A 26,303-nucleotide genomic window follows, 5' to 3' on the forward strand; every position below is an offset into this window, starting at 1 on the left:
TTGGCTCCTGATTTCATGTAGGGTCCGAGTTATTCCGAACGTGTTGCCGCTTTCCGATGATTGGAAGTTATGCCGCTAAACAGAATATTTACAAAATTCTTTAAGGTATTTGGTGATTTAACATTGATGTCAGGAATTATTACAAGTGTGTAGTTAACCCATTAATGGTTTATCTGCCATATCACTTCAAATTTGTCTAAAATAGTTTTTTTTAAAAACTCTAAGCTTACAGTACAGCTTACTGTTATGTTACACTGTTTGACTGTACAGTGTATTGACAGTAAGGCACTGGCCTGTTATCAGTTGATGCTCTCATTTGCCGCCAATATTCCAAGTATCACACTATTCTAAATGTGATGTGCCATGGGTGTCGTTTCTTGATTTAAACACCAAGCTAAGGATATCACTGATTTGGATAATATTGTGTTAATGTAATTCTAACTAATTATTTATTTTTAGTATATTGTAGCAGGGACATATATATCTTAATATTATACGTCCCTGATTGTAGTATTTTTCTATATTAGTGTACTATTTTTCTATTTTCTGTTATACCATCTTCACTTTAGGAATTTTAATAGCCCGTCTATCTGTTGACCGTTGGATGGGGGGGGGACACGTCGGGATGCTAATCTGTGAAATAATCAATTCACCACACCCTTGGATGGGGGGGACACGTCGGGATGCTAATCTGTGAAATAATCAATTCACCACACCCATGGCAGTAATCGGCTGTCTGGCTCCCGTTCATGTTTATTGCCCCTGTCAGAGAGGTATTAATCGCCTCTCATCCCTATTACCCACTACAAATGGCTGGACCCGTCTGGGAGCTCCAGCAATGCCCCATCTATGTTACACATATGGTCAACATTTACTCGCGGCTAATTGTTTTTCTAAGTGTTAAGTACATTGTTATTTCCACATTTAAGGCACCGGTGCGGAGGGCTCCTGTACAGGTGCGCACCGCTCCTGCAGGGCTCCGGCGCTCCCACACCGTTCCCGCAGTGCTCCTGCAGGTTTTGGTATAAAAGGGGTGAAAGCGAGAGTGGAAGGGGAGTTTGAGTTTTGCGTGCCTAGGTGTTACTTTGTTGGATGTTACTACGTGTTTTGATGAAAGCGAGAGCAGTGTTGCTAGTTATATATGCTCTGTAAACTGGAACTTTACAACGGTGTTGAATTGTGTTTCTTGATGACCCACACTACTTATTTCTAAACTCGGGTATTGTGGCGGGTGTCTGATGCTACCTCGAGGACACCTAGGCTACCGAGGGCTGCGGGACTTTGATTATAGTTCCCCGGTTATTTCTCTACAATATTTTTAGCAGGTTTTAATTGTACATAGGTGATATGGTCGCCTTCTAGCTTCATGCTAGGGGGAATTTCCCTTAAGCTCAGTCGGTAGAGCGACAGACCAGTAAGCTGAGGGTCGCTGGTTCGATCCCCAGTGGCGACACACTACTCGCTTTCCTGTTACATATTATTATTACACTGTATGTTATTTTTAATCAGCAGTGAGAAAGTATCACACTATTTTAAATGTGATTTTAAGTAATTATTTATTTTTAGTAAATATTAGTTAGACCTACATTGTATGTTATTTTTAACCAGCAGTGAGTGATGTGAACGATGTAGTTTTTTGCTATCGTTTGGATTTATATACCTTTGATTTTGCTCTATAACCTGACATGGGACCCATTCAAAAACATGTTGCTAGCTGTTTTGATATTTAATACCTAAAAAGCAGCATACTCCAAAATAACCTAAAATTCTAGTTGTTCGCATGTATGATGGCAATCCAAGATGTTCATTCACACTCTACTTACATAAAAATGACCATTGGACTGGACACTTGAACATGGAATCCTTGCGATATCAGTGTATAAAAATAACTTGCCGCATTTATTTTTATCGTAAGATTTGTCACAGAGCCGAGAGCAAGGATACAACAACTTAAACTACACATATGCCTATTGCTTGCTTACATATGTATAAAGTATACATGAACTTTCCTACTAATAATGCTTTCATTTGAACATCTCAGCAAAAAAATCTCATAATGACTGATCAATATAAACAAACTTACAACTAAATACTTAATTTTAGAACATAGCAATATGGGAGTATGAAGCTTTAAATGTTAATAGACCTATAAGGTGGTTGATACTGAAATTTGAACCCAATCACCAATCATTAACATATACATGTATAATAACTGTGGAATTGGTCAGATTTATACAACATTTATTTTTTCATACTTTCATATAATCGGTAAGAGATATATATAAAGAATGATTGATGGTAATTCACTGATTTATAATAAGTGTTTTATTGTTTTTTAAAGGACAGCATTAAAAAAAGTGAGAAGTCAGAAGAACATCTGTTCTGTCAAGAACTCCTGTAGAATGATATTTATGAGATACTTTATTTGCTTTTATTAAACATTATGATTCTTTTTCAAACCTGTATGCGATTCAGCTGGATGAAAAAAGAGCACTTCAGGCAGAGTTCCATCGTATAGGTTCCAAACCAGGTCCACAGAAGTGGCTCCCAGAGGATCAGTTGTCGGTAAGTAGGGGTGGATACACATGGCCATGTCTCAACCAAACCAGTTACTCAGTCTCATAGTGATCCTTGTCCGTCTCTGTACTCGGTAATTACCCATTACTCAGTCTATATTATTCCTGATCTGTCTGTCTCCATAGATACCAATAAATCAGTGTAATAGTGTTCTTGGTCTGTCTCCATAGATACCAATAAATCAGTGTAATAATGTTCCTGGCCTATTTTAATAGATACCAATAAATCGGTGTAATAGTGCTCCTGATCTGTCTGCCTCCATAGATACCAATAAATCAGTGTAATAATGTTCCTGGCCTATCTCCATAGATACCAATAAATCAGTGTAATAGTGTTCCTGGCCTATCTCCATAGATACCAATAAATCAGTGTAATAGTGTTCCTGGTCTGTCTCCATAGATACCAATAAATCAGTGTAATAGTGCTCCTGGTCTGTCTCCATAGATACCAATAAATCAGTGTAATAGTGTTCCTGGTCTGTCTCCATAGATACCAATAAATCAGTGTAATAGTGTTCCTGGTCTGTCTCCATAGATACCAATAAATCAGTGTAATAGTGTTCCTGGTCTGTCTCCATAGATACCAATAAATCAGTGTAATAGTGTTCCTGGTCTGTCTCCATAGATACCAATAAATCAGTGTAATAGTGTTCCTGGCCGATCTCCATAGATACCAATAAATCAGTGTAATATTGCTCCTGGTCTGTCTCCATAGATACCAATAAATCAGTGTAATAGTGTTTCTGGCCTATCTCCATAGATACCAATAAATCAGTGTAATAGTGCTCCTGGTCTGTCTCCATAGATACCAATAAATCAGTGTAATAGTGTTCCTGGCCTATCTCCATAGATACCAATAAATCAGTGTAATAGTGTTCCTGGTCTGTCTCCATAGATACCAATAAATCAGTGTAATAGTGTTCCTGGCCGATCTCCATAGATACCAATAAATCAGTGTAATATTGCTCCTGGTCTGTCTCCATAGATACCAATAAATCAGTGTAATAGTGTTTCTGGCCTATCTCCATAGATACCAATAAATCAGTGTAATAGTGCTCCTGGTCTGTCTCCATAGATACCAATAAATCAGTGTAATAGTGTTCCTGGTCTGTCTCCATAGATACCAATAAATCAGTGTAATAGTGTTTCTGGTCTGTCTCCATAGATACCAATAAATCAGTGTAATAGTGTTCCTGGCCGATCTCCATAGATACCAATAAATCAGTGTAATATTGCTCCTGGTCTGTCTCCATAGATACCAATAAATCAGTGTAATAGTGTTTCTGGCCTATCTCCATAGATACCAATAAATCAGTGTAATAGTGCTCCTGGTCTGTCTCCATAGATACCAATAAATCAGTGTAATAGTGTTCCTGGTCTGTCTCCATAGATACCAATAAATCAGTGTAATAGTGTTCCTGGTCTGTCTCCATAGATACCAATAAATCAGTGTAATAGTGTTTCTGGTCTGTCTCCATAGATACCAATAAATCAGTGTAATAGTGTTTCTGGTCTGTCTCCATAGATACCAATAAATCAGTGTAATAGTGTTCCTGGTCTGTCTCCATAGATACCAATAAATCAGTGTAATAGTGTTCCTGGTCTGTCTCCATAGATACCAATAAATCAGTGTAATAGTGTTCCTGGCCGATCTCCATAGATACCAATAAATCAGTGTAATATTGCTCCTGGTCTGTCTCCATAGATACCAATAAATCAGTGTAATAGTGTTCCTGGTCTGTCTCCATAGATACCAATAAATCAGTGTAATAGTGTTCCTGGTCTGTCTCCATAGATACCAATAAATCAGTGTAATATTGCTCCTGGTCTGTCTCCATAGATACCAATAAATCGGTGTAATAGTGTTCCTGGCCGATCTCCATAGATACCAATAAATCAGTGTAATATTGCTCCTGGTCTGTCTCCATAGATACCAATAAATCAGTGTAATATTGCTCCTGGTCTGTCTCCATAGATACCAATAAATCAGTGTAATAGTGTTCCTGGTCTGTCTGTCTCCATAGATACCAATAAATCAGTGTAATATTGCTCCTGGTCTGTCTCCATAGATACCAATAAATCAGTGTAATAGTGTTCCTGGTCTGTCTCCATAGATACCAATAAATCAGTGTAATATTGCTCCTGGTCTGTCTCTGTCAATTGCTATATGCCTGTTCTATCTCCCTGCGTGCTGTAAAAGGCAAGTTATTGTGTCCCTCTTACCTACAGCGTTGGGGTGGGGGTTCTCCATTATCTTCTATTCAGGGAGCAAAGGATAGCCCTAGTTCCACTGTATCCCATTGTATCCCATTGTATCCCATTGTATCCGTATCCCATTGTATCCCACTACATGTTGATAATGGAAGGTGACTAAAAGAGCTTGATTGGTAAGTTGAGAGTTTTGTCTATGGGAAGACTAAACAAGTATGACATGTATCATTTTCTGTAAGGATTTTCCTGTCTTTCATGGACACAATGAAACCTTAATTGGCATGAAGAAAGTAGGACACAGTGAACTAATTTTTATATATTACACTGGCCCTTTCCGCAGCGTTTTATTTTGGAAATTTTGTGAATTTTAATGTTTTTTTGGGGGAATAAAATTATCAGTTTTCATCTCCCAATGAACAAAGAAAGTGATCTAGAAGTAAACTCCATTCATTTGTATGCACGGATAAACAGATTTGTACTGTCTGGGCAACAGGTACATATCTAATACATGTACATTAAATTAAACTTTCATCAGTTATGCACATATGGATGCTTTGCTGAATTTCAGTTATGAAATTGATGTACATGCAGCTTGATATATTAAAATTGTGCCCTGACCCTAGACCTGTTGATTTTTCAGAAGAAGTCATTTGAATATTTTGACTTGTTTTTTTACCTCTGTTCTTAAAGAAGGAAATTAAGGTTCTTCATTTGAACAACAAATGCTACTGGCATCATGATGACTTTGCTTCATCTAGTGGGTTAACATGCCATACTAAAACAGTTCACATAAAAGACAGACCCCGAACAGTGCAATATATCTGCCACAAGAGATTTAGGACCAGAGAAAATCTCCACTCACTTCATCACTTACAGTTCTGATCATTATAAATCCTACCATTGTCAAATCTGTGGAAATTTGTACTCGGTCGAAAGCGGCTTTAAATCACACCAGCATCACATACTGTAGAAAAGAAGCAGATTAAGTGTTATATCTGTGAGAAAAGTTACTCAAGCAAGTCAAATCTGATTGTACATATTAGGAAACGTACACAAGAGAAACCCTACACTTGCATATGAAGTCTGTAGGGAGAAAAAGACATGTGCAAGTACTGCACACATGTATAAATACTCGGATGAGCGTTAATGTAAATGTTATAAATGAATATAAAAGTAAGAAAACTAAAAAATGGCCACTACAGTATGAAAGAAAAGGCTCAGACTGCAAAAAAAGACATTGAGAGTACTAAAACCCAACAGAGACAATCTAAGGCAAAGGTGCACATTGTAGAAAAGGCACCATTGGTCCTTAAACTCTGCAGCGACAGTCTAAATGCAAAGGCTCATACACTGGGAATTAGCTGCTGATTCCATTACATGATAATTAGATGATGGGTATTATAGACTCCAGGACATTATAAAGTGAAAGTATGCAGTGTAGTTATTCTGTAACAAGTAGCTATGTACTACTATAGATTACCTCTCAAAATAAATATTGTATTTTATTAACATAGTCATATTGCAAAACATTGTCATATATTGGTTTATTTGCAAATTCATTGAAATTAGTGGTCTTTGTACGTGAGTGACTGTACTTCAGACTTCAGAAAATTTGAATTTCCAGTATTATTTGATGATGGAGTTGGAATAAAGTGCATGGAATCATCATGCTGAAATAAGAAAGGAAGAAAATATTTCCAGGTACCTGGTATCTACCTGGGTAAATATCTGGTACGTCACACTGATATCTGGTGGGGTCCTGATCACAGATTATTCAAAACAAGATGTTTCATTGTAAATTGTCATGGAAATACAGAGGCACCCCTTGTACAGCAATATTTCACCATAACTTCTTGGAACTTAAACCTCTTTATAACAAAACAGTACCAATGAATGACCTTGTCCTACTTTGAAGGTTACTGGCACATGTATCGGGTAAGTTTATAGTTTCTTCTGAATAAGTTCATTATAACCAATCTTCCAAAATATTTGGCAATATGCTCGCATGAACAACCTTGATGTAAAGAGGCACCTAGGTCAAATATATTAATTCCAGGGTGATTACAGGTGTTTGGAATCTGCTTGTTGCATTCTTTTGTTTTCTTTTTCAGGAAATTGAAGACTTATTGCATGATATAATTCAGAAATGTTTGAATGACAAAGGGAAGACAGAGAAGAAGTCAGAAAAATCTAGTCAGATTATAACAGGTTAGTAAGTCAGACTGAAAGGGAGGCTGAACGATCCTGTCTGATTATATTAGATTAGTAGTTTGGGTTGGAGGGAGGCTGAAACATCCTGTCACATTATATCAGGTCAGTAGTCAGAGTGAAAGGCCCCATCAGATTATATCAGTTCAGTAGTCAGAGTGAGAGGCCCTATCAGATTATATCGGGTTAGTAATCAGAGTGAGAGGCTCCATCAGATTATATCAGGTCAGTAATCAGAGTGAGAGGCTCCATCAGATTATATCAGGTCAGTAGTCAGAGTGAGAGGCCCCATCAGATTATATCAGGTCAGTAATCAGAGTGAGAGGCCCCATCAGATTATATCAGGTCAGTAGTCAGAGTGAGAGACCCCATCAGATTATATCGGGTCAGTAGTCAGAGTGAGAGGCCCCATCAGATTATATCAGGTTAGTAGTCAGAGTGAGAGGCCCCACTGATTATATCAGGTCAGTAGTCAGAGTGAGAGGCCCTATCAGATTATATCAGGTCAGTAGTCAGAGTGAGAGGCCCAACTGATTATATCAGGTTAGTAGTCAGAGTGAGAGGCCCCACTGATTATATCAGGTCAGTAGTCAGAGTGAGAGGTCCCATTAGATTATATCAGGTCAGTAGTCAGAGTGAGAGACCCCACTGATTATATCAGGTCAGTAGTCAGAGTGAGAGACCCCATTAGATTATATCAGGTCAGTAGTCAGAGTGAGAGGCCCCATCAGATTATATCAGGTCAGTAGTCAGAGTGAGAGACCCCATCAGATTATATCAGGTCAGTAGTCAGAGTGAGAGACCCCATTAGATTATATCAGGTCAGTAGTCAGAGTGAGAGGCCCCATTAGATTATATCAGGTCAGTAGTCAGAGTGAGAGGCCTCATTAGATTATATCTGGTTAGTAGTCAGAGTGAGAGGCCCCATCAGATTATATCAGTTCAGTAGTCAGAGTGAGAGGCCCCATCAAATTTATCAGGTCAGTAGTCAGAGTGAGAGGCCCCATCAGATTATATCAGGTTAGTAGTCAGAGTGAGAGGCCCCATCAGATTATATCAGTTCAGTAGTCAGAGTGAGAGGCCCCATCAAATTTATCAGGTCAGTAGTCAGAGTGAGAGGCCCCATCAGATTATATCAGGTCAGTAGTCGGGGTGAGAGGCCCCATCAGATTATAGCAGGTCGGTAGTCAGAGTGAGAGGGCCCATCAGATTATATCAGGTCAGTAGTCAGAGTGAGAGACCCCATCAGATTATATCAGGTCAGTAGTCAGAGTGAGAGGCCCCACTGATTATATCGGGTCAGTAGTCAGAGTGAGAGACCCCACTGATTATATCAGGTCAGTAGTCGTGGTGAGAGGTCCCATCAGATTATATCGGGTTAGTAATCAGAGTGAGAGGCCCCATCAGATTATATCAGGTCAGTAGTCAGAGTGAGAGGCCCCATCAGATTATATCAGGTCAGTAGTCAGAGTGAGAGGCCCCATCAGATTATATCAGGTCAGTAGTCAGAGTGAGAGGCCCCATCAGATTATATCAGGTCAGTAGTCAGAGTGAGAGGCCCCATCAGATTATATCAGGTCAGTAGTCAGAGTGAGAGGACCCCACTGATTATATCAGGTCAGTAGTCAGAGTGAGAGGGCCCATCAGATTATATCAGGTCAGTAGTCAGAGTGAGAGACCCCATCAGATTATATCAGGTCAGTAGTCAGAGTGAGAGGGCCCATCAGATTATATCATGTTAGTAGTCAGAGTGAGAGGCCCCACTGATTATATCAGGTCAGTAGTCAGAGTGAGAGACCCCATCAGATTATATCAGGTCAGTAGTCAGAGTGAGAGGCCCCATCAGATTATATCAGGTCAGTAGTCAGAGTGAGAGACCCCATCAGATTATATCAGGTCAGTAGTCAGAGTGAGAGACCCCATCAGATTATATCAGGTCAGTAGTCAGAGTGAGAGGCCCCATCAGATTATATCAGGTCAGTAGTCAGAGTGAGAGGGCCCATCAGATTATATCAGGTCAGTAGTCAGAGTGAGAGGCCCCATCAGATTATATCAGGTCAGTAGTCAGAGTGAGAGGGCCAATCAGATTATATCAGGTCAGTAGTCAGAGTGAGAGGGCCCATCAGATTATATCAGTTCAGTAGTCAGAGTGAGAGACCCCACTGATTATATTAGGTCAGTAGTCCAGAGTGAGAGGCCCCACTGATTATATTAGGTCAGTAGTCAGAGTGAGAGGGCCCCACTGATTATATCGGGTCTGTAGTCAAGAGTGAGAGGCCTCACTGATTATATCGGGTCTGTAGTCAAGAATGAGAGGCCCCACTGATTATATCGGGTCTGTAGTCAAGAGTGAGAGGCCCCACTGATTATATCGGGTCTGTAGTCAGAGTGAGAGGCCCCACTGATTATATTAGGTCAGTAGTCAGAGTGAGAGGCCCCACTGATTATGTCGGGTCTGTAGTCAGAGTGAGAGGCCCCACTGATTATATCAGGTCAGTAGTCAGAGTGAGAGACCCCACTGATTATATTAGGTCAGTAGTCAGAGTGAGAGGCCCCACTGATTATATCGGGTCTGTAGTCAGAGTGAGAGGCCCCACTAGATTATATCAGGTCAGTAGTCAGAGTGAGAGGGCCCATCAGATTATATCAGGTCAGTAGTCAGAGTGAGAGGCCCCATCAGATTATATCAGGTCAGTAGTCAGAGTGAGAGGCCCCACTGATTATATCAGGTCAGTAGTTGGGGTAAGAGGTCCCATTAAATTGTTAATGTCAGTAGCCAGGAAGGCTAAGCGATCCTGTTGTAGGTATGTAGCTAGTGTGAAAGATTTTAAATTTTACATAGTTTATTCTAATGTTTGTGTGGTTAGAGGACTTTTGTTCAAGTCCTTAAGTGGTAAACTATAGATTTTACGAATATTGATGATCATTTATTAGACTGAGTTAATTTCTCTAATAACTGAAGTTGTGTTTTCTTTTTATAGGAAACACTGTGAAAATAGGATGTGTGTTAAAGAAGTCACAGTCTGGTGATCTTTTGTTAGAGGAAAACAGTGATGGTGGTAGGTAATTTACATTACTCAAATGAAGAAATGTGAGATCAGAAATAATAGTTTCATATCTCAATCAACACTTGTAAATTTATGGATCTGTAATAATGTGTTCTGCTGGTTAAAAAAAAGTATACTGGTTTGCTGATTAATTTCACAGATTTGTAAGAATCTGTCTCCCGATCATTGTACTGACAGAAATTGATAGTGTATGTGTCTTTCAAAATCTGCCTACCGATCATTGTACTGACAGAAATTGATATTGTATGTGTATTTCAGAATCTGCCTACCGATCATTGTACTGACAGAAATTGATAGTGTATGTGTATTTCAGAATCTGCCTACCGATCATTGTACTGACAGAAATTGATATTGTATGTGTCTTTCAGAATCTGTCTCCCGGACATTGTACGGACAAAAGTTGATTGTGTATGTGTATTTCAGAATCTGCCTACCGATCATTGTACAGACAAAGGTTGATTGTGTATGTGTCTTTCAGAATCTGTCTCCCGAACATTGTACGGACAAAGGTTGATTGTGTATGTGTATTTCAGAATCTGCCTACCGATCATTGTACGGACAAAAGTTGGTTGTGTATGTGTCTTTCAGAATCTGTCTCCCGAACATTGTACTGACAGAAATTGATAGTGTATGTGTATTTCAGAATCTGTCTCCCGAACTTTGTACGGACAAAAGTTGATTGTGTATGTGTCTTTCAGAATCTGTCTCCCGAACTTTGTACAGACAAAGGTTTATTTTGTATGTGTATTTCAGAATCTGTCTCCCGGACATTGTACGGACAAAAGTTGGTTGTGTATGTGTGTCCACTAGAACCAGGAAGTCCTAACTGTGGATCAGAGGTAACAACTACGAACTGCTCTGACTGATGTTCACAGACTCCTCAATAAGAACATGCAGTAATCATACCTATTATTGTCAGTAACAGGTTTACCCCATCATAAATATAATCACAGTCAAGTCCTGTTTATCGCTAATCACACAGGAACAGATCTACCTGATGTCATTTTGTAGCATTAATACATTTGTTTCGGATTCCGTATCCTGCTGGTTATTTTAGGAATGGATATCATTTTCCCTCACCTTAGTTTGTATGTTTGTTGATCAGCCATGCATAAAAAAAACGGTGTGATAGGTTTTCCAACAATTTTGTAACAAGACAACAAATCTACCTTTTTCTCTGTAACTTTGGCCTTTTTATCTCAGTATTCATATTTTGATGTGGATAAGACAGTAATGTGTTGTAATTATAATTAAGCCTACAAATACTATCTGTCACTATTCGTTCTGAAATTAGCAAAACAAATCTTTTCACGAATCTCATCAGTGTATTATTTTTGGTTGTGTCCCTTTAATCAAGGGGCTGTATTGAGTTGTACAGTATTAAGAAGTTTTTGCAAGTGTCACTTTTCTATTCCTCATTGATGTCTTGGATTGTTAGAATTGTTTGTTTGTAAATTATTGTCATCATGCTTGGTCAGTTAATATTATACACAAATTGTCGCTAATATACATCCAGGTGTGAAAATATTTTGTACCATATTCACATCACCACATACAGTCAAACCTGTATTTAGCGGCCACCCAAGGGACCGACAGATATTGGCTGTTTAAGACAGGTGGCTGCTTAAACCAGGTTGGCCAGAAACGGCCTGTTGTTTAATTCTTTTTTCAACAGTTTATAGAATTTATCATATTATAATTCACTTATTGATATTGATAACAATATACCGTGTACAGTGTATTTTGAAATGAAAACCAACAAAGATCAAAGTTTTGATGAATTTGATAAAAAAAATACCTGGTCATGTTATCATCGGGAATGTCTACTTCCGGACAAAATGGCCGCTTAATACAGGATGATACAATGACTCGAGGCAGGTTTTTGTGGCCATTGGCCGCGTAAGACAGGTGGCCGCTTATTTAAGGTTCATTATATAGTGTTTTCCATTGGGCAGACCACAGACTGGCCGCTTAAGGGAGGTGGCTGCTTATTCAAGGTGGCCGTTAGAGCAGGTTTGACTGTAGTTCTAAATTAAGCACAAAATTTGATCTAGAACAATAGGGTATGCCAAGAATGGTTATTGGTTGCTATTCAGGAGGGTATGGGTTAATTAATTAGTGTGATTAAAATCAGTGACTCGAACTCTTAAGTAATCAGTTATAACCAGCTGTATGGATTTTGTTCTGTCCAGAGCCAAAGAAAATATGACTGGGCTATCGCCCCATCCATGAACGTTTTATGGTTTCATGCACAATATTCCTAAATTGTTGCTTAATTATAAATAAATTACAACCAAGTATGCATCATATCCACCACAACATTCGTAAAATATTTCAAACAATTTCTTGGATTTATGTGAATAACATTGATTATTTTTGCATTCCTATTCACTGCAAATACAATTTCTGTGTTTTCATGATAGAATAAATTTACTACAAGTTTTTCAACAGTAGATAACTTTTAAAATGTATTAGATATTTATAGATTTGCTTGTACATAAATATATACATTCTTTATAGAAAGATTCAGTGGAAATGATCCTGTCAAAATCCTGTTTCTTTAATCCTGCCGTTCCACTGTCTGGCTACTTTTCACTTGATTATCAGAGCTTGACTGTATCTGGTGTATAGGTAGCAGTGTACAGTAAAAATGCCAAATTCTGAAAAATATGGCACATGTTTTAGATATGTAAACATTGCCAGTTAACCTTACATATAACCTCTAATAAAGTATATATATTTGAAATCTGTACAACATTTGCAATTTTAATAGAACTCTGAAGGATAAGTAAACTGATATTTTCTGTCATTTTTAGAGCTGTGAATACCATGGTAACAGCTTAAAAAATTCTCAAAAATTGCAAAATATTATGATATTTGACCCAAAATGGCACAATTCTCTACACAATTTTTTTTCTGAAACCTATTTAAAATTAAATATCTCTATCCCAAAGACAGAATTAATCTTGTTTGGACATATGTTGTAAATTAAGTTTTTCCGCTATCTTACCTTTTCTGTGGGCTGCCATTTTGCGCTGTAGGCAAAACTAAATTTCCTGTGTAAACACACGTTCGGAAAATCCGGATATTTAAAATCCGGAACCAATTTATTGATTTTTGTTTTAATAAATGTGAAGCCTGTATGTACTACTTCATACTGAATATACCAATTATAGTGTACATTTATTTTTTCATTTTTTATGCATATCATAATACAGGAGTTATTTGCTTAACAAAAAAATTGCCCATGGCCAGGCTGTCTTACTGTGGTGTGCTACCTTATACATCACTTTTTTAAATTCTAATTTTACTAAAAACCCCATGAATGTCTAGAACATGTTCCGACGAACAAAATGACATATCCGGTTACTGTGTATCTTTAATAGTCATCGAGTATTGCTGATTTCCCTGAGAGGTGTATTTTGACAACTTTTTCTCCCAATCCAGTAATAAGGGGAGGTAATTTTAAAGATGAAAACTCCCATAATTCTGTATATCTCTTGAATAAAGTTGTGTTTTGAGTTGAATGTGGTACTTTGAGTCTCTGTGCATGTAATCAAGCAAAGAATACTGTACAACTATCAAATTTAGCCTTGTAATATGACGTCATAGTTACCATGACGTCATCAGTAACTATGACGTCATCAGATGGTATCTATGACGTCATAAATACTCAATGGTGTCATAATAAATAACCAAATTCCTTTCCAAACCTCAGCTTAGCAACACATGCAATATTCTAACTGATAAATCATGGCATGACATCCAAGATTTCAAAATGTCATGCCTATGACATCACAATCATCTGTTTCCACCCCGGTTATTCAGATATGTACCAATGATCATATGAAAGTGTCCGCTGATCCCAATTTATGCGGAAAATGCTATTTTTTCTGCTTTACCTAAGTGAATGACCATAATTGACAATATTGCATCAACCGTACACTCAAGCCATTGAAATTACATGCTTACCATTGTATAAATAAACTGAAAATAATGGTTTCACCAAATATTTCAAAAAATAACACTTACTGTAATAGTTTCCATGGATACGGGGTAATAAATCGGGTAAAACTAACCAAAATTCAGTCTATATGGTTTGTTAGATACCCAATAAGTTATATTGGGTTTGTTATAAAACATAGAATATCTTTTCAATTTACACTGACTCATTAACATTATGCTTAATTAACCCACCCTTAAAATGGGTAGATATGCGAGTTACCTCCCTTGATTCCTCTAATATGACAAGCCAGATAATAAACAAGTTTTAGATTGTTTTTATGCATTTTTGAGCAATAATGAATTAAAATGAAGCTTAATCAAGCATAATTAAGCACAATTTCCAAAAAATAACATTTTTCAGCCCTTATAAGGTAGCAGTGTACAGTAAAAATGCCAAATTCTGAAAAATATGGCACATGTTTTAGATATGTAAACATTGCCAGTTAACCTTACATATAACCTCTAATAAAGTATATATATTTGAAATCTGTACAACATTTGCAATTTTAATAGAGCTCTGAAGGATAAGTAAACTGATATTTTCTGTCATTTTTAGAGCTGTGAATACCATGGTAACAGCTTAAAAAATTCTCAAAAATTGCAAAATATTATATTTGACCCAAAATGGCACAATTCTCTACACAATTTTTTTTCTGAAACCTATTTAAAATTAAATATCTCTATCCCAAAGACAGAATTAATCTTGTTTGGACATATGTTGTAAATTAAGTTTTTCCGCTATCTTACCTTTTCTGTGGGCTGCCATTTTGCGCTGTAGGCAAAACTAAATTTCCTGTGTAAACACACGTTCGGAAAATCCGGATATTTAAAATCCGGAACCAATTTATTGATTTTTGTTTTAATAAATGTGAAGCCTGTATGTACTACTTCATACTGAATATACCAATTATAGTGTACATTTATTTTTTCATTTTTTATGCATATCATAATACAGGAGTTATTTGCTTAACAAAAAAATTGCCCATGGCCAGGCTGTCTTACTGTGGTGTGCTACCATACCGTTACACAGCTGATTACTACTCTATTGACTGAGTTATATGGGTTTTTTCCTCCCTGCAGCTATACAAGGCAATGGCAAGGAATGAGAGTGGAAGTAAGATGGTGAAGATCAGTTCCTACTTCAGTAAGGCTGGGGGGACTGGTACTCATGGTAGAGGCCAGGCTACAGGGGCCACATCCTCCACAACATCCTCATCCCAGGACCAGAAAGATGTCATCAAGAACATGTAGGTTTGCATTAATCTTGTCACATTTGTTGTTTTAGAATAGATACCTGATCATATTTGACCCAATATGTTTTTCTGTAGAGAAAGCTGGAAACAAGATGGATATAGGAAGTGAGAAATGATAAATAAAGGTGGGCAATATTAGTCTGGGAAGTGAGGTGAAAGGTGAGGAGAAGACTTCCATGTATTAAATTTGTTGTCATAAGTCGTCATGAATGACATTATACGCATTTTTAGAACCAGAAGGCTTAGGGTCATAGTTGCCATATTTAACAGTATAGGTAGCTATAGGGCCAAGGAGAGCCATGAATGGTTTTCAGATATATGAACTTGATTTTACACAAGTCATATAAAACATGAGATCACAATACTGTATTCAATATTCAATAGCTAGGATTGATGGCTATCAAGGTTTATTTAAGTGACCTTAACATCAAGGTAGATTTGTAACCTACAAAGGCCTTTTTGTATGCAAGTACATTATGTAAAATTCTGGAGTGTTTATTGAAATTGAGTCTACGCAGAATTATGCCCTTTGTCCCCTGGTCATAGTTCCAAATTTTGTATGTGAGTAACTATTAAGTAATTATATTTTGTAGATTTAATAAACAAAGTTTGTTATAAAGTAATACTTTAGCTGTTACTGTAGTATGTGTTTGAAATTTTTTTTAATTTGGACAGAATGAAACGAGGAAAAATGTCAAAGCACAGCAAGAAAAAAAAGTCATCAGCTGGAAAGAAAGAACAGCAGAAAGACACAACACAGAACACACATACTACTGACCAGTTAAAAAAAAGGACATCCACAGATGACAACATTAAACATAGTATAAACAGCTGTTCTAAGTTTCCTCAGACTTCAGCTTATGTGGACATTCAAAGTGATGACGAAGATTTGGAAATGGAAGGTTCCTGTGTCAGTATGTATAGACATAAATCTAAAATTGATAACTCACGAGAGAAGAGCAATTCCATGGCCACTAGAAATACTCATGGTACAAGTTCTTTCAGTACTAAACAGGCTGATAATGTAGGCGAGGGGAGACATTCTATAGCCTCAAATAACACTGGAAATGCTTGTGTTAAAAGTGCTCTTGGAACCATAACTGTTTGTGATGTTTCTTCATCTTCTTCACTGGACTGCCCACCTGATGATGAACCCACCATTACTGTGTATAGTGCAGAACAGGTACAAGAGCTCAACTTACTGGTGCAGCCTTCCTGTCCTGCTACCTCTGTGACAGTAGACAGGTGTGAACCAGTAATGACTACCTCAGACCCCAGTCCGGAGTCAGGACAAGATGACTCCAATGACAGTATATTACCTTCTTATAGTTTTATACAGCAAAAACCTGATGCTAGGTCTGTCTGTGAGGACAATAGTGAGTTAGACAATAATTTAGATGTAGACAGCGATCCTCTTTTTCATCAATATGTTGATGTTGGTGTTGACTTTGATGACATTAGATTTAGTGATTCCTCTTGTGATGATAATTCTCCGTCTAAAACTTCTCCCTGTAGGACATTGGAGGGACAGGACAAACCTCCACCAGACAACTTGGACTCGGATAGTGCTGATTGTCTTATCGCTTTAAAGCGACGCATGTCTAGAAAAAGAGTTTTACCCAACTTCCCAGATGAAACAAAGTCTGATGAAGAAATGCCACATAAAAGACAAAGGTGTGATTCAGATAAAAAATCTTCAAATCGGGCTAATGTAACAGATGATCCTAATGTGCAAACAATGACTACTTCTATATCTCAGTCTGCTGATGACTTACCATCACTGATGAGAAGTAGACATGTGCGTCGATCTCCACGAAAGTTTAAACAGGCTACCCTGAAATTACAGGGCGGGAATCTGGCCATCACAAAGAAACAAACTTCCAAACCACGTGTATCTCGGCAGGACGAAGAGGACTTCATGATGATGGAGGACGAGGAATCAAAACGGCTAAGATCAGACCTCCGCCGGGAAATAATACATGCTGAGTGAGTTATTATCTCATAGTAAATATTACTGTAGGGAGTTGTATCATTACAGATATAGCCGATAAATACTCTCAGATATAGCCATCCATGGATGTAAAAGTAATAAAAGCTTGTGTTATACATTCACACCAAACATACTGGTATACTGCTGGTCATTCGTGATGAGGTAAATCACCAGTTATCAGAGGATTAAACTTAAGGTCAATGGAATATGAAGCTTTAGATAGCATTGACATCGTAAAACAAAAAGTATCAATAGTATTGTATGTTAACTTTGCACTGTGTCTATAAGTCAATGAAAAAATGAAAAGTTATGGCTAGCTAACATGTTTTCTTATACCATCATTTTAAAAAAGGTCAGATACTGTTGTCTTAATCAATATGTATCTTGTTCTTCAGAAGTGTAAAAGATTTAAACGAACAGCATGTGTGGTTCCTTGTTCAAGAAAATAAACGATACTTGAAAGATATTTTTGAGGGCAAGGTAAGTCTTTGTTTCTTTAATGTTATGTTGGATTATTTAGATAGCCATTGTCTGTTTTTACCTACATTACTATGAACATGTAGGGAGAAATTTAAAATGAAATATTGACATTGTAGGGTAAAAACACAGCTTCGTTATCTAAGGTTTATGATAATATGAGTTTATTTTTAAATATCAGATATGAATGAGCCAGGTAGGGGAGAATCATCATATGTTGTGTGGTTCTATGAGGCTCAGACGATATCTAGGCATTGTTTTCTCAACATGTACATGAAAAATGACAATGTAGTCTGGATATTTCACAAAATTCCCTTGTATATATAACTTGATTGATCAGTTGATGATCAGACAGTTTGACAAAGATAAAATCTAAAACATATAGAGTGTTGTAAAGTCAAAGAGATCCTGAGGACATTGTTTTTACCACATTACACAGTAGAATATCTGGGTGGTTTTTAGCTCACCTGGACCGAAGGTCCGGTGAGCTTATGCCATGGCGCGGCGTCCGTCCGTCCGTCAACATTTGCTTCATATCGCTACTAGTCAAAAAGTTCTTATTGGATTTTGACCAAATTTGGCCAGAAACATCCTTGGCAGAATGGGAACAGATTTTGCATAAATGGTGATTCTGATCCCTGAGGGGCCAAAGGGGCGGGGCCAAATATGAGAAATAGAGGTAATTCCTCTAAAACGCTACTAGTCATAAAGTTATGAATGGATTTGAACCCAATTTGGTCAGAAACATCCTTGGGGGAAGGGGAAGAGATTTTGCATAAATGGTGGCTCTGACCCCCGAGGGGCCAAAGGGGCGGGGCCCAATAGGGGAAATAGAGGTAATTCCTTTAAATCACTACTAGTCATAAAGTTATGAATGGATTTGAACCCAATTTGGTCAGAAACATCCTTGGGGGAAAGGGAACAGATTTTGCATAAATGGTGATTCTGACCCCCGAGGGGCCAAAGGGGCGGCGCCAAATATGGGAAATAGAGGTAATTCCTCTAAATCTCTACTAGTCATAAAGTTATGAATGGATTTGAACCCAATTTGGTCAGAAACATCCTTGGCAGAATGGGAACAGATTTTGCATAAATTGTGGCTCTGACCCCAAAGGGACCAAAGGGGCGGGGCCCGATAGGGGAAATAAAGGTAATTCCTTTAAATCGCTACTTGTCATGTAGTTATGAATGGATTTGAACCCAATTTGGTCAGAGATATCTTTGGGGGAAGGGGAACAGATTTTGCATAAATGGTGGCTCTGACCCCAAAGGGGCTAAAGGGGCGGGGCCAAATATGAGAAATAGAGGTAATTCCTCTAAATCGCTACTAGTCATAAAGTTATGAATGGATTTGAACCCAATTTGGTCAGAAACATCCTTGGGGGAAGGGGAACAGATTTTGCATAAATGGTGGCTCTGACCTCCGAGGGGCCAAAGGGGCGGGGCCCAATAGGGGAAATAGAGGTAATTCCTTTAAATCACAACTAGTCATAAAGTTATGAATGGATTTGAACCCAATTTGGTCAGAAACATCCTTGGGGGAAGGGGAACCGATTTTGCATAAATGGTGATTCTGACCCCCCGAGGGGCCAAAGGGGCGGGGCCAAATATGGGAAATAGAGGTAATTCCTCTAAATCTCTACTTGTCATAAAGTTATGAATGGATTTGAACCCAATTTAGTCAGAAACATCCTTGGGGGAAGGGGAACAGATTTTGCATAAACGGTGACTCTGACCCTAAAGGGGCCAAAAGGGCGGGGCCCAGTGGGGGAAATAGAGGTAATTCCTTTGAATCGCTACTAGTCATCAAGTTATGAATGGATTTGAACCCAATTTGGTCAGAAACAGGGGAAGAGATTTTGCATAAATGGTGACTGACCCCCGAAGCGCCAAAGGGGCGGGGCCCAATAGGTGAAATAGAGGTAATTCCTTTAAATTGCTACTAGTCTTAAAGTGATGAATGCATGTTCTATAAACAATTCTTGAGGTCTTTCAGACCTTAGAGAGTCTGGACTTCATTAATCTTTAAAGCCGTTCGGATTCCCACACTATAACCATATATAGCATTGTTAGAGTTTTACAAATAAAACAAATTGAATATGAACATTATTTCGACATTTGGTCTAATCCAACCAGGTGAGCGATACAGGCCCCATGGGCCTCTTGTTTTACCTCATTACACAGTAGAATATCTGGGTGTTTTTTACCACATTACACAGTAGAATATCTGGGTGGTTTTTACCACATTACACAGTAGAAAATCTGGTTGTATTTTACTACATTACACAGTAGAATATCTGGGTGGTTTTTACCACATTACACAGTAGAATATCTGGGTGTTTTTTACCTCATTACACAGTAGAATATCTGGGTGGTTTTTACCACATTACACAGTAGAATATCTGGGTGTTTTTTACCTCATTACACAGTAGAATATCTGGGTGTTTTTTACCTCATTACACAGTAGAATATCTCGGTGGTTTTTACTACATTACACAGTAGAATATCTGGGTGTTTTTTACCACATTACACAGTAGAATATCTGGATGGTTTTTACCACATTACACAGTAGAATATCTGGGTGGTTTTTACCACATTACACAGTAGACTATCTGGGTGATTTTACTACATTACACAGTAGAATATCTGGGTGGTTTTTACCACATTACACAGTAGAATATCTGGGTGGTTTTTACCACATTACACAGTAGACTATCTGGGTGATTTTACTACATTACACAGTAGAATATCTGGGTGGTTTTTACCACATTACACAGTAGAATATCTGGGTGATAGTTCCTTTCCTGTAGACCTAGGTAACCTGAATGTTTTATGAACCAAATTCTGTGGAAGATTTGTAATTTAGAAGAAAAAAAATCTTTTCTATTAAAAAAAAGTTATATTACCAGGCAGTAACTTTATTTTTGTGTTTGGACAGATTCCATGTGAAAGACATAAGCAGTTCAAGCAGGGTGGGAAAACGAGATGTAAGTACAATATACGATGCAGAGCATTACTGGATTTAGCTTTGTTTAACACAAAGTGTCAGGGTTTATGTCATTATCCATTGTCAATATATTACATGTATAAGGTAATTAAGGTAAAGGTCATTAGGAACAAAACTGTATTAAATGTTTCAAGACATCTAATGAACCATGAGGTGTAAAGACGTAGTTTCCACTCTGTCTGTCCTGTACATACATATGTAGGTATGTATGTAACACCAAAGTTTGTCAGCACTCTTTCGTTTACATTCCTTGAGGGATTCTGATCAAACTTCACACAATTATAAAGGACCATAATATCTCGGACTAGTTTGAGTTTCAGGGTTGTTGGGACATGGGCAAGGTCACCTTTAATATCTTAGAACAATCATTGTCAGCACTCTAGAGGCTTTATTCCTTGAAGGATTTGGATCAAACTTGTAAATGAGCATAATACCAAAAGCAACTATTTGTATCTATATATGTGTATGTCAAAACTCATGTGACCATTGAGGCCTGTGGATCTTGTTTCCTGTACAATTGACATATTAATATATATAGGTAATTGGAGTGTTTCTGTGTTAATACAAGTCGATTCTTCTAATCACTAACATTGATTTATCTTATGTTTATGTGCTGATGATATCATCTGCTGAATTCTCTGTCTATGATGTTCTTTCTCAGACCGTTTGAACTACCAGGTTTACCTCAGTCTCTTCACTGATGAACAGCAGGATGTTGTCATGGAAGCACTTATGGCCATATTTTGTAAGAAAGATCACGGGGTAAGTAAAGGATGATAACTTGAGAGAAAATCAAGCTTATCAGAAAATGTAGATAATCATCGTGGTGCGAAAATGTTTAGGTAAAATGTTTCCAGTTCAGAATCATTTTATAAATAAGAACATGTGTGCTTTTATCTCGCATGACCCAACAATATTTGCGAAAAGAAATTACCTTGATCCATATTCAAGGTCACAGGGGTCAATTTTTAGCCCACCATCATCAGATGGTGGGCTATTCAAATCGCCCTGCGTCCGTGGTCCGTCGTCCGTCCGTCCCTCCGTCCGTCCGTCTGTCCGTCCCTCCGTCCGTCCCTCCGTCCGTCCGTAAACAATTCTTGTTATCGCTAATCCTCAGAAAGTACTGAAGGGATCTTTCTCAAATTTCATATGTAGGTTCCTCTTGGTGCCTAGTTATGCATATTGCATTTTGAGACCAATCGGAAAACAACATGGCCGACAGGCAGCCATCTTGGATTTTGACAATTGAAGTTTGTTATCGCTATTTCTCAGAAAGTACTGAAGGGATCTTTCTCAAATTTCATATGTAGGTTCCCCTTGGTGCCTAGTTATGCATATTGCATTTTGAGACAAATCGGAAAACAACATGGCCGACAGGCAGCCATCTTGGATTTTGACAATTGAAGTTTGTTATCGCTATTTCTCAGAGAATAATGAAGGGATCTTTCTCAAATTTCATATGTAGGTTCCTCTTGGTGCCTAGTTATGCATATTGCATTTTGAGACCAATCAAAAAACAACATGGCCGACAGGCAGCCATCTTGGATTTTGACAATTGAAGATTGTTATCGCTATTTCTCAGAAAGTACTGAAGGGATCTTTCTCAAATTTCATATGTAGGTTCCCCTTGGTGCCTAGTTATGCATATTGCATTTTGAGACCAATCGGAAAACAACATGGCCGACAGGCAGCCATCTTGGATTTTGACAATTGAAGTTTGTTATCGCTATTTCTGAGAAAGTACTGAAGGGATCTTTCTCAAATTTCATATGTAGGTTCCTCTTGGTGCCTTGTTATGCATATTGCATTTTGAGACCAATCGGAAAACAACATGGCCGACAGGCAGCCATCTTGGATTTGACAATTGAAGTTTGTTATCGCTATTTCTCAGAAAGTGATGAAGGGATCTTTCTCAAATTTCATATGTAGGTTCCTCTTGTTGCCTAGTTATGCATATTGCATTTTGAGACCAATCGGAAAACAACCTGGCCGACAGGCAGCCATCTTGGATTTTGACAATTGAAGTTTGTTATCGCTATTTCTCAGAAAGTAACGAAGGGATCTTTCTCAAATTTCATACATACGTTCCCCTCAGTGCCTTGATATGCATACTGCATTTTGAGACCAATCAGAAAACAACATGGCTGACAGGTAGCCATCTTGGATATTGACAATTGAAGTTTGTTATCGCTATTTCTCAGAAAGTACTGAAGGGATCTTTCTCAAATTTCATATGTAGGTTCCTCTTGGTGCCTTGTTATGCATATTGCATTTTGAGACCAATCGGAAAACAACATGGCCGACAGGCAGCCATCTTGGATTTTGACCATTGAAGTTTGTTATCGGTATTTCTGAGAAAGTACTAACGGGATCTTTCTCAAATTTCATATGTAGGTTCCCCTTGGTGCCTAGTTATGCATATTGCGTTTTGAGACCAATCAGAAAACAACATGGCTGACAGGCAGCCATCTTGGATTTTGACAATTTAAGTTTGTTATCACTATTTCTGAGAAAGTACTGAAGGGATCTTTCTCAAATTTCATAAGTAGGTTCCCCTTGGTCCCTTGTATTGCATTTTTGGACCAGTCTGTCCTGAAAACAACCTGGCAAACAAACAGCCATTATCGTTAAATCTCAAATTTCTTATATAGCTTGGATTCCCTTGTTTGAAAAGTACTGGAGGGATGTCTCAATTTGCACAGATTAGTAAAATGAAGGGAAAAGTAGAGAAAAGATCAATCCGACATGGAACCTATGAGATCATTCAATGGTGGACCTCATTACACAGTAGAATATCTGGATGGTTTTCACCTCATTACACAGTAGAATATCTTGGTGTTTTTTACCACATGACACAGTAGAATATCTTGGTGTTTTTTACCACATGACACAGTAGAATATCTGGATGGTTTTTGCCACATTACACAGTGGAATATCTGGGTGGTTTTTACTTCATTACACAGTAGAATATCTGGGTGTTTTTTACCACATTATATAGAAGAATATCTGGGTGGGTTTTACCTCATTAAATTGTAGAATATCTGGGTGTTTTTTACCACATTACACAGTAGACTATCTGGGTGATAGTTCCTTTCCTGTAGACCTAGGTAACCTGAATGTTTTATGATCCAAATTCTATGGAAGTCTTGTAATTTAGAAGAAGAAAAATCTTTTCTATTAAGAAAAAAAGTTATTTTACTAGGAAGTAACTTTATTTTTGGGTTTGGACAGATTCCATGTGAAAGACATAAGCAGTTCAAGCAGGGTGGGAAAACGAGATGTAAGTACAATATACGATGCAGAGCATTACTGGATTTAGCTTTGTTTAACACAAAGTGTCAGGGTTTATGTCATTATCCATTGTCAATATATTACATGTATAAGGTAATTAAGGTAAAGGTCATTAGGAACAAAACTGTATTAAATGTTTCAAGACATCTAATGAACCATGAGGTGTAAAGGCGTAGTTTCCACGCTGTCTGTCCTGTACATACATATGTAGGTATGTATGTAACACCAAAGTTTGTCAGCACTCTTTCGTTTACATTCCTTGAGGGATCTGATCAAACTTCACACAATTATAAAGGACCATAATATCTCTGACAAGTTTGAGTTTCAGGGTTGTTGGGACATGGGCAAGGTCAAGAACAATCATTGTCAGCACTCTAGAGGCTTTATTCCTTGAAGGATTTGGATCAAACTTGTAAATGACCATACTACAAAAAGCAACTATTTGTATTTATATATGTGAATATCAAAACTCATGTGACCATTTAGGCCTGTGGATCTTGTTTCCTGTACAATTGACATATTAATATATACAAAAATGTATAGGTAATTGGAGTGTTTCTGTGTTAATACAAGTTGATTCTTCTAATCACTAACATTGTTTTATCTTATGTTTATGTGCTGATGATATCATCTGCTGAATTCTCTGTCTATGATGTTCTTTCTCAGACCGTTTGAACTATCAAGTTTACCTCAGTCTCTTCACTGATGAACAGCAGGATGTTGTCATGGAAGCACTTATGGCCATATTTTGTAAGAAAGATCACGGGGTAAGTAAAGGATGATAACTTGAGAGAAAATCAAGCTTATCAGAAAATGTAGATAATCATCGTGGTGCGAAAATGTTTAGGTAAAATGTTTCCAGTTCAGAATCATTTTATAAATAAGAACATGTGTGCTTTTACCTCGCATGACCCAACAATATTTGCGAAAAGAAATTACCTTGATCCATATTCAAGGTCACAGGGGTCAATTTTTTAACATTCCAACAACTTCTTCTAATTAACTCAAAGGCCTCGAATCAAAATTTTTGGCAGGTAGGTTTCATGAAAGGACACATAAAAAAAGTTTGCAAAGATGAATTACTTTGACCTATGCTTCTGATTCAAGAGGTTAATAAGTGCAATCTGTCATACCCTAGGGATTAAGAGAGAAGTTCTTCCCTGTTAAACTGGGATGCAAACAGAGAAAGGTGGGTAATATGTAATAACATGTTAACTTGTTGCAGTTCCTGGATTACGTGATGAAAGTAATGTTGCCAGAGATTCTCATCAAGATCTACATGGAGGTCACCGGCTTAGATCATGACGAGGTAGACGAAATCATGGCTAGAGGAGGTAAATAGATGGAGATCTGGTGGCCAAGAATGGAAGACTTCACAGCTTTAGGAGAAAGATATTGGATATTGTCACTGGAATATAGAAGACTTCATAGCTAGATGAGGAAGATATATGTCGTATATGTCACTAGAATATGGAAGACTTAGTGGAGGAAGATAGAATCACAGGGATGCAGAGAATTTCACTGTTGAAGTAGAGGATGAAGTCATGAGGAGATATTTACATCTAGAGGATGTTGTGTAGTACATGTATGTGGTTTATTTACCAGGGTTTGAACTCTTGTACCAGTGATCATTCATGTCTCCCAAACATACAAGACAGTAGATCAAAATTAACCATGTCAAGATGTTCGGCAAGACTCTAAAAATCTTTATTTTAAGTGTTAGTTGTAATGCAGTGGGAATAAGTGCATATAGGTTATGAGTTATGTTTTTATATATATTTAGTTAGGATATATTAATGACATTTTGACATTTCACTTTTAGTACTGAAACAGATAGATGGCTATATTGTTTTGAATATTATATGTATCTTAGGAATTCTGAAGCCAAGAGGACCCAATCTCTGTACCTGGTGTACAAGTAACACTCAGTTGTCTGTGTGTTCTCTACAGATTTCATGTTGACCTATATCTAAGTGTTGATCATGAGATTCATGTTACAATGGTCTGTTTTTATTCTCGAATTTTGTTATCCATGTTTTCCTTTGATACATGTTCATAAATCACAATGATAGAATAAAAGTTGTGATATCAACCTGTCTACTGAATCTTCAGGCCTTTTAATTTGTTTACTGAATCATACAGGCCTGATAGGCCTTTTGCTTACTGAATATTGGACTCAGTAGGCCTTTTGTTAGGTCATCTGAGAAGAATTTACTG

The 26,303-nt window shown here is 37.6% G+C and overlaps 1 protein-coding gene across 3 annotated transcripts; it reads left to right on the top strand.

Annotated features, from left to right (window-relative positions):
• The first annotated feature begins 1 nt into the window (after window position 1).
• On the top strand, window positions 2-26,191 carry LOC117323803. Of its 3 annotated transcripts, none has more exons than XM_033879260.1 (11): window positions 2-105; window positions 2,476-2,565; window positions 6,899-6,995; window positions 9,977-10,054; window positions 10,817-10,902; window positions 15,149-15,315; window positions 15,997-17,307; window positions 17,707-17,791; window positions 24,027-24,075; window positions 24,753-24,853; window positions 25,312-26,191. In XM_033879260.1, exons 1-11 carry the CDS (start codon window positions 70-72, stop codon window positions 25,426-25,428), a joined length of 2,217 nt encoding a protein of 738 aa, XP_033735151.1. In that variant the 5' UTR covers window positions 2-69; the 3' UTR covers window positions 25,429-26,191. The 3 variants fall into 3 exon arrangements, with proteins under 3 accessions (XP_033735151.1, XP_033735150.1, XP_033735152.1); XM_033879259.1 differs by lacking the exon at window positions 24,027-24,075 and adding an exon at window positions 20,727-20,775 and having other exon boundaries at window positions 3-105; XM_033879261.1 differs by lacking the exons at window positions 24,027-24,075; window positions 24,753-24,853 and adding exons at window positions 20,727-20,775; window positions 21,457-21,557 and having other exon boundaries at window positions 34-105.
• Window positions 26,192-26,303: the final 112 nt, after the last annotated feature.

Source organism: Pecten maximus, chromosome 3 (assembly GCF_902652985.1).
Source record: "Pecten maximus chromosome 3, xPecMax1.1, whole genome shotgun sequence".
NCBI lineage: Eukaryota > Metazoa > Mollusca > Bivalvia > Pectinida > Pectinidae > Pecten > Pecten maximus.

Bases quoted from the DNA above. Each gene is read 5' to 3' on its own strand.
- LOC117323803 (XM_033879260.1), top strand. From the start codon at position 70: ATGCCGCTAAACAGAATATTTACAAAATTCTTTAAG. The intron at 10,903-15,148 runs GTAACAACTACG...TCCTCCCTGCAG, and splicing joins GTCCTAACTGTGGATCAGAG to CTATACAAGGCAATGGCAAG. The intron at 24,854-25,311 runs GTAAGTAAAGGA...AACTTGTTGCAG, and splicing joins TTTGTAAGAAAGATCACGGG to TTCCTGGATTACGTGATGAA.